Raw genomic sequence first — 9,417 nt, 5'->3', positions numbered from 1 at the left:
TTTTTTTTTTTTTTTTTTTTTTTTTTTTTTTTTTACGGTTTTAAAAAAAATTAGAATTAAAAATTGTATCAAAATTGAAGTATATAGTTGAGATTGAAATTTGTAATGTCCAAATAAAACATAAAATTGAAGTCAGCTCTAACATTTTTCATTTTTAGGTATCTTTCTACAATCTTTCATTCATAAAATTTATAAAATTTAATGTTTTAACTTCAATAGAAATTGTTGTAATTGTTTTTATCAAAAATATTAGCTTCAAACTAACGGTAAAGAGAATAGAAAAATGGAGGCTTCCCCAAGTTTGGGTCGTGTTTTGGACGCCCCAAACATGGTAGCAAAAAAAAAACACTCTTTTAGCATATAAACAACATATTCTAGTTATAACATTTATCGACAACAAATTCTATTTAGTCAACAAAGGACAATTATATGTGCTTACTTACAACAATACCATGATAGTATTAGAAGTTCTCTCGTCAATTCGAGCATAGTTAAGTGAACAATACATCAATTATCATTTTAATTGACATTTGTTTGATTCCCTACTTCCGTAGTCGTTGAACTTAAAAAAAAAGTTCTCACATGGGTTACTCGAGAATTCGAAAAAGGGTCCAAAAAAACAACTAACGTAAAGAGAGATGGAAGGAGAGAGGAAATTATGTGCAAAAGCTTCTAAAGAAGATATATATATATATATATAGATAGATAGATAGATAGATTACATTCTAGTCAGTTAACATTCAAAGGTCAAGGCCAAAGAGTAGGCACCTGATAATTTCAAGTTTGATAAGGGAAACAAGACACTCTGATTACAATTTGAAATCTGCAAACAGTAGGAGTCAGCGGCTTCGACCAGCCAACCTGGACCTGCACAGCACAAGCGAGTCTAAATGCTTTTTAATGGCTGAAGAGGCCAGCAAAGAGGAAGAACGAGGGAAAATTGAATGAAACCTTTTATATCTTTAAAATGATGTCCCTACTGAAGAATATCCAGCAGCTCTCATCTCCTTGAGAGTTCCAGCTAACCAGTCTAAACCCTCGTAAAGTCCATCTCCTCTGAGAGCACACGTTCCTTGTATGTGCCATTTTCTGTGTTTGAGATCGAATAGACCCAGTCCTTGACATACTTCCATTGGTGCCATGGCTCCTTTCTGGACGAACAAAATCATTCAAAATTGCGTTAGAATGACCTAAGAGATATCGAAATCGTTATCGATACTATTACTTACTATTGCATGTGAAATTGAACTTGAACGAAAGAAGGGATGTATGAACAAGACAAAGAAAAGCCTGTTGCAAGAAATAAGTTCTTGCGAATGGAAAAAAGTGTGGTTTGAACACGTGGGGGTTGTTCTTATTTTACCCGAAGGGTTTGATTTAGACCCCCCTCGACCATATTTCTCCCAAGATTAAAGAAAAAATGGGTAATCTATCTTTTCAGAACTATCGTCCCACTAAAAAAATATTCTTGGGACAGGGCCTGTTCCTGGTCAGGAATTATAGTGAAATCACCTTTCATATTCTTTCTCCAGACTCTGCGACTAAGAAAGATGTTCACTTTTTAAAATATCCTATATACGTAGGTGGGAACAGGGGTGAACCCTCTAACATAGAAGACCATGTGATATTGGTGCTGACGGTGCTATCTTAATTGATGATGAATGGGTGTTTTCCACTTTTGACCCTTGTGTATCTTTGCTGGGGGATTTCATCATGAATTTGTGGGTTTCTCAATTATCATCATGCAGGCAACAACTTCCATCTTTCTTCGGTGGAACTAGAGCTAATACTCAACGAAGTGTAGACTTGGTCCTATGCGATCTTTATCAAGTAACTCTTTTATATGGTCAAAAGGTTTATCCCTTAGGACTCTCATGCATATAATGTTTTGTTGGGTACATTGCAGCAGGATTAAAGTTGATTTGGTGCTACATATTTCTCAAGAAAAGGTAAGGCGCCTATAAATCACCAGTGTTCAACTTCACCTTCAATGCTTTATATATAAAGTGCTTGACAAGCACAGCTGAAGACACAATGCACTCTTTCGTCTAGAACTGGACAAAAGCTCAGTTTTAATATCAAACCAAAGAAACTAATAGATGTTATGCCCTATATAAGGCTTGGACATGATTTTGTTATGGGGTAACTGCGACCTAATATGGTGTGGCAAGAGACCATTTGAATTCATAGGTCATCTGATCTTTATAAAAGTTTACAATTGATCATGGCACAATATCAACTTCACCTTTCTTTATTCACCCTACTTTGCATGGACAAGGCTGGTGTCTTATGGCTTCAAGAGCTGGCTTTAACTACGCCTGGACTCCATACTTAATACTCCCGCTATCTAGCTGTCTATACTCATATTCCGACCCCTACCATTCACTACGTAATACTATGTTTTGAGATTCGGACGACACAAGAGGGATCAGACAAACTTGAGGGGCTAGAAGCAATCTCTAAACCGCATAATCAAGGTAGATTACTTTCTATACCGATACTTCGTCCTCTTCAAGTAGGAAAACATTTCTGTTCTTTTTCTTTGACCAAATGTAAGGACCTGATTTTTTAAGATAACAACTAAAAATATATTGAAAACAAAATCTAAAAATATCTGTTATTCAGAAACAGAACCAATTGTCCAAATAAATATCAAATACTCAGTATTCAATATTCTTATTCACAATTCACGTCAGTTACAGGTCCTTTTCGCAACTTGGGCTTGTTAGAAACTAACCTTTGGTCTTATGACATGGCATGTGTATCTCAAAGAGAGGAGTAACACTAATATAATAACTAGCTCAGACCTTTATCACATATGCATCATGTACGTCACGTATCAGTGCAGGTTTGTGAAATGAAGCAGGTTGAAGAGTTTATCTTTTGTCTTCCCAACCCATAATATATAACCAAATTATGGATAGAGAAGATTAATTATTTATACAGTATGTACCAGAAGAAGATGAGATATACATACCATATCCTGCTTATTCGCAAAGACCAATATGACACTGTTCAGCATAAATGGATCGTTAATGATGGCCTGAAAGAAAAATTACATATCAGCAAACAAAGGGTTGCCCATAACGCCATACTTAAATGCACAATGCAACTTGAGCCATAACCTGAAATTCTGTTTTTGCCTTCCCAATTCTCTCTCGGTCCAAGGAGTCAACCACATAAATCTGCACGAGTAAAGCTATCAGTATAAGGACTTGTTTCTGTTAGATGAATATTAGGAGAGAATGTAAGATCATCTTACAATAATTTATAAGAAAAAGACCGATAATAGGCTTCTATGAACAAGAAAGGGAGTCAATAAATAAACAATAACTCCAGAATGATACTTTATACTATAAAATCAAATTGAATGTTAAAAAGGAACCTGAAGAATAAAAATCCAAATTACAAAATTCATTGACATCCCTTACTAGTTCTTAGTTTTGGGAGGATAAAAATATATTCATATATTCATATGTGCAATTTAGAACTTTTTGTACAGGGGGAGACCTAATCCACGGATGTGTGGGCACCATGACATGAACCAATCCTTCTAGTTGACATCAGCGTGTGAATCAACTAGAAGGCACAAATCAGCTTAGGGAGGAGGAATCAGCAACAAAAAAACAAATTGAACAGCGTGAACAACGACAATCAAAAATGAATTGAATGGTGCAAATGTCTGACCAAAAAGGGATTGAGGAGAAGCCACGTTGGCAGCATATGGTACACAACTGAGGAAGGTTTAAGCGACAACCATACTTGAATGGCGAACATGGCACCAACAACCACGAAGATCTAGAAGTATGGTGCATCACTTAGACATTGCGACTAAGGCTCTGAAGATAGATAGTACAAGTGGCAACTAGGGTTCTTTAAGGATCTAGGTCTACTGCTCTATGTTAAATTATCACTGAATCCAAAAGCTTAAGTTGAGGAGTTGCGGTAAACTTAAACTTGTATCAATACTTTATATTTGTGGGTTTGAAATTTTTTTTAAGTTGGTGAAGGAAACAACATTATAGAGTTTAGACACATAACCTCTTTACTCTTGATGCCATCCTAATTTTGCGAGAACAAAAATATATTGATATATTAATATGTGCAATTTAGGTCTTCTTATATAGAAGAGAGACCTGTTACGAACATGGAAAAAAGAACAAGGACAATAAAGGACAAATGTTTGACAATTAAAATTAGACACAAATATTTGTAAATGGTAGAAATTCTAACACTAGTAGTCATTACCAGTCCATCTGTGTTATTAAAGTAGTGACGCCATAATGGCCTCAGTTTCTCTTGTCCTCCAACGTCCCAAACAGTGAACACAACATTTTTATACTGGACTTTCTCCACATTGAAACCTGCATGGAAAATGAAAAATCAATTTAATGCCACATTAACGGGATAAAACCACCAGGTTATGATTGCAAGCACCAAACGTCTATGAATGCCTTAAAAAACTTTACTACTAATAATGGCGCAAAGAACTGAAACAATTATTAGCACAAGAAAGGCAAGAAAAACCCACACAAAAAACCAGATGACCATGTACCATCTAAGGGATATAAGGTCTTATGAGTATTAAGTACTTCTGAAGTATTAAGTTTATTTGATAAATATAAAGAAAGCACAATTATCAATTAGTGAGGACGCAATTATAGCTTTTTTGTTCTCTCTTCAGCCCCGCACTCCCTTTCCCTTACCCCTCTCCTCTGTCCTTTCTCAGTGGCTTCCTCCACAGCGAAAGAATTTCTGAACCACCTCTCTGAAACCTCTTCTTTTAGCCAACTAAATCAGATCCACAGCTTTATCCTCGATTGGCGACTGAGAAGAAATGAAAGACTCACTTCTCCAAGTATATTGTAGCAATGTAACAATTTTTAACAGATAAGGGTTTTGAGAACTCCAGAGTTTTAATGGATGCCTCAATGGGGGACTCATGAATCTCATAAGGTGGAAAAACATCCATCCCTGTCTCAGAGACTTCAAGCTCCCAATTCTCTGGAATTAAACGGTTGGATGATTAATTACAACATTATTCAAGTTACAAACTCCATTTTCTATGACTTCATGTAAACGATGGAATCCAAAGAAATGGAAAAGTCTTGAGAGAGCTCCATTAATGATATTTGAAGCATCTAAGGTAGTATCTAATAAACACATCCCCCCACCCCCCAAGGATTAAAGCATGAAGAAAACCATACAACTTCCTCTTGATTTCTATACGAGCCTCAGTGCAATCTAAAATATTAAGAGCCTAGGAAGAAATACTCTCAAACCACCAAAGTAGTAACGGTTGATAGCTTCAAATATGCTACGATCCCAATAGGTTAGAGGCAAGTTCTTGATGGAGATCCATCCACTATAACCTTCAATAAAATTCAAATGATTGTGCTTTTCACGAGACCATGTTTCAATAAGCAATTTTAAATCACCATAGAGTCTCCATTTACCATCAAAATCAAAAACCTTGAATGAGTTTCCACCCTTAAAAACTAGTAAAATCTGCCATGAAATGATTAATTGAAACAAGGTCCTTAAAAGTGGTCTTCCAGAACATCTTTAATCTCCTTCCAATTGTTGTGAGCAAACAACCACCATCAAAATCAAAAGCCTTGAATGAGTTTCCACCCTTAAAAATTAGAAAAGTCTGCCATAAAATGATTAATTGAAACAAGGTCCTTAAAAGTGGTCTTCCAAAACATCTTTAATCTCCTTCCAATTGTTGTGAGCAAACAACCTAGAAACAACCATTATAGCTCACTTCACCACTGTTTTTATCTTTCTTAACCCATTGAGAATAAGAAGACTGCAACTTTTCAACCGTACTTAAAGAATTTTTTGAGATCTCAATTTTTTGAGATCTCATTGACGGAAAACCCAATCCCTTGTTCCATTTAAGCTTTTCAATAAATCCCCCACACATTACAATAGAAAGAAGAATTTTTCTCCAAAGACAATTTCGCTAAATTCTTGATTTAGGGCATTGTCTGGCATTGTCTCAAATGTATGAATTTTGCAATACATCCCCCACGTTGTCATCTGGCATTGTCTCAAAAGCATTACACCGGAATCCTTGATTTAGGGCCGAAATATATTGGCTAGCAAAGAAGTTATGATACCACAAAAAATATAGATACACTCAATCAAGAAGTTACGAAAATCCCTAGATTGAGACTTTTTGTTTAATTGTGAAGAACCTACCAATTGTGGGAACCGTCGATAAGACTTCCCCAATATGAAGCTTGTATAATATAGTTGTCTTGCCAGCCGCATCCAAGCCAAGCATGACAACCTAAACCACCTCAAGAAAAAGGAATAAAATATGTGAGGATTTGTAACCAAGCAGATAAACAATAATAGAGAATCTATGAGGCATATGGAAATACAATCCATGAGTCCGCTCTAGCTATATAAAGTGAATGAAGCAAAATCCCTAGACCTCTTTAATGGATAGTTAATTGAGAGAATACAAGAAACACTTCCACCAGCTAAGAAGTCACAAATTGATCTTCTTTCCCACAAAACATTCTTCAAACACAGATTGCATTCCTATGAATAAATCATAAAAACTAACAAACTACCAAATGATCCCCAACTTTTTCTAGAAAATATAATTTACAATATCTGCTCCTCGGATCGAATGGCAAAGCTAGACTTCATGCCTATAAATCAATCATGGTTTGTCGAGAACAACAAACTAACATCAACGACTAAAATCGGGTCACAAATGGACCATTTTCCTATAATTGGTCTGTGCAATCAATCATGAGTCCACGAGGCTAACTTCTTGGCAAAGTTAAATTGTTAAGTATTTCAAATTCAGGGACCAACTCGACGAATTTTCCGACGTACTCGATGAATTCCCATCTCATATTACACATCAAACATAACCGAGACATATTAATGCACTGGCTATGATAAGAAGAGAGAATTCTACAATCAGAATAAAGTTTCAACTGCCAGAACTAGTATTCGCCAGATAAAACCAAACCATTTCACCAAGAGTTCATGCAGCTCTCAATCCCACTAGCATTCAGCTCTCTAGCTATAGTACCGCTACATATAAAGTAAATCAATCGAAAGAGTTTCTGCAAAAATCGGCCTAAAATTCTAAGCCAACCGTGAAACAAATTGAACACCAGAAATTGATGGAAGAAACCAACAACCCGCAGTGATCAACAAGATCAAAAGGCTACACAAGCGTACCAAATCCAATTCTAGAAAAATAATTTCGAAAACAAAAATAGAGAACGGTAAAATACCCGCATCTCAGAGTTGCCGAAAAATGTATCGAAGAGTCTGCTAAACGTTTGACCCATCTTCTTCCGATTTCTGGCTTTCAACTCCCGATCTCTGTGTCTAAGTCTGAAACAACGTACATGAAAATGGTTTGAAGTTTTATTTGGTTTTCTTTACAGATTAGCAAAAAAAAAACGGTGAAATGGAAGAGAAGGAAGGGAATGTTCTGGGAAGAAACCGTGAAGAAATAGTAGCGTATGAATGCCAATGCTTTGTTTTTCTTTTCGTTCTTTCTTTTCTTTTTTCTTTTTTAAACAAAATTAAAATTTACACTAAAACCGTCAAGTGAATCCATTTTCGAATAAAATTTTAATTTACTTTTAAAAGCTCGAAACTTATGATATTATTTATTGTTATTTTTTTAAAATATTAGTTTAAACCAACCTTCTCATTTTAAATTAATCAAAAATATTTTAAGATGCTACAGATCAAAATTCAATTATTTATATATACATATATGTGTATGTATGTGTCTATATATATATATGTATATGTGTGTATATATATTGTATGTATGTATATATATGTATGTATCTTTTATATATATATATATATATATATAACTTTTTTATAAAATTCAAATATAAAATATTTACCAGTCGTAATGCATCGATTATCATTATTTTAGTTATGCTACTCAAAGTTTAGGTAAGTCGGACTAGGAGAGCGCTCGTCTTAGGGTATTCTTACTATTTAGGTGCTTTCAGTAGGTATTTGTTTTGCACTTGACTACCTAACGTTTATCATAGGCACGATAATTGGTACACCAAATGTGCATTATTTCTAGCCCTCTTGTACTAAGGGAAGGTCCTCTTAATGCTCTAACACCCACATTGAATATTGACCGAACTGTCTAACGCTATTCTGAATTCAACTCACGTATTGATTTTATGAGTGAACATCCTAATCCATGGAACATACTATAGCCCCAGGTGACGAAGAGTAGACATCGAGCTATTGGAACCTATATTGCAAGAGTTACTTTTATTCGTTAAGCGATGACTTTTTCACTCGGCATCGCCTGATCACTAAAGTCGATTTTCGTCTCTATATCAAAATATTTTTAATTTTTTTAAAAGTATGTGAACGTTGGATTGGAACCGTATTTACAGACTAAGACAAGAAAAAAAAAATGTTAACACGTAAACTAACCAAATATTCCGATTAATTTTCTATTATCTTATATTATAATTTCTTTTTATTGAATTTAAAAAATGATTGTTAATCAAGTTTAGCTTGATTTTTTTAATTCACAAATTTATCCCGACATAATATTAAAAGTTTGATGTTTTATTATCAATTTAAAAAACGTTAAACCCAATATTAAAATTTGAGAAGTTAGGTTAAATTAATAAAAATAGTTCGAATTTGTAACTTTCAATAAAATCCTTAAATTTTTATAAAAATTAAAAAAATACCCTTAAATAGTTAAAAATATATATTTATTGAAAAATATCAATGCTTTATTTAAAAAATTATGCTTTAAAAATACTTCTAAAAACCGGTCAATAATACACTAAAAAAAACATTAATTTTTTTTTTTAAATTAACTTCTTTAAGAACCTTAAATTGATTAAAAAATACTCCTTTTAACTTTCAAAAATAATATTAAAAATTATGTTTCATCCTAACTTTTTTTTATTTATTATTATTATTATTATTCTTTAAAACTTAATGATATTAATAATACTTTTAAAATTTTATAAATATTTATTAAATAAATTATTCACGTACAAATATTTTTTTATTTTTTATTTAAATTTAAAAGATAATAACAAAATTTTAAGATATTTTTAAAATACTATTAAAAGTTAAAAGGTATATTTAGCTTTTAATAATTTCCTGGTATTTTTAAAACTTTTGAGATAATATTTTCAAAGGGTATAAATGTAAGAAATCTAACCACTCGCATGAAAATGAGTTGTCAGGCCAACGGTTTTCTTAATATTGGGCCTTGAATTTCCCGGTTTGTAGGTCTGTCAGCCCGGTCTTGTTGGGCCATGGGCCTGTATACGTTCCAATTCTTACTGTGCGACCGCGACACACCGGACCCAAACTCTCCTCTCTTTTCTCTCTGTTTGAAATTCAAACCCCCCCCCCCCCCCCCCCCCC

At 33.9% G+C, this 9,417-nt stretch overlaps 1 protein-coding gene across 2 annotated transcripts; it reads right to left on the bottom strand.

Annotated features, from left to right (window-relative positions):
- Positions 1–686: 686 nt before the first annotated feature.
- Positions 687–7,518, bottom strand: LOC111469127 (ADP-ribosylation factor-like). 2 transcript variants are annotated; one of them, XM_023114371.1, is made up of 7 exons: positions 7,269–7,518; positions 6,208–6,298; positions 4,249–4,364; positions 3,126–3,185; positions 2,978–3,043; positions 952–1,151; positions 687–886 (listed from the first exon to the last, which is right to left on the bottom strand). In XM_023114371.1, the coding sequence occupies exons 1-6, from the start codon at positions 7,323–7,325 to the stop codon at positions 963–965; spliced, it is 579 nt and encodes a 192-aa protein (XP_022970139.1). In that variant the 5' UTR covers positions 7,326–7,518; the 3' UTR covers positions 687–886; positions 952–962. The 2 variants fall into 2 exon arrangements, with proteins under 2 accessions (XP_022970139.1, XP_022970138.1); XM_023114370.1 differs by having other exon boundaries at positions 687–867; positions 7,269–7,517.
- Positions 7,519–9,417: the final 1,899 nt, after the last annotated feature.

Source organism: Cucurbita maxima, unplaced genomic scaffold, assembly GCF_002738345.1.
Source record: "Cucurbita maxima cultivar Rimu unplaced genomic scaffold, Cmax_1.0 Cma_Scf00038, whole genome shotgun sequence".
Classification (NCBI taxonomy): Eukaryota; Viridiplantae; Streptophyta; class Magnoliopsida; order Cucurbitales; family Cucurbitaceae; genus Cucurbita; species Cucurbita maxima.
This window is presented reverse-complemented; position numbering and strand designations above follow the sequence as displayed.

What these genes read in the sequence shown, in the direction of transcription:
- LOC111469127 (XM_023114371.1), bottom strand. Translation starts at nt 7,325, where the DNA reads ATGGGTCAAACGTTTAGCAGACTCTTCGATACATTTTTCGGCAACTCT. An exon ending in ATCGACGGTTCCCACAATTG is followed by an intron (nt 4,365 to 6,207) that starts GTAGGTTCTTCA and finishes TTTTCCATGCAG; the next exon opens with GTTTCAATGTGGAGAAAGTC. An exon ending in TTAATAACACAGATGGACTG is followed by an intron (nt 3,186 to 4,248) that starts GTAATGACTACT and finishes TTACTCGTGCAG; the next exon opens with ATTTATGTGGTTGACTCCTT.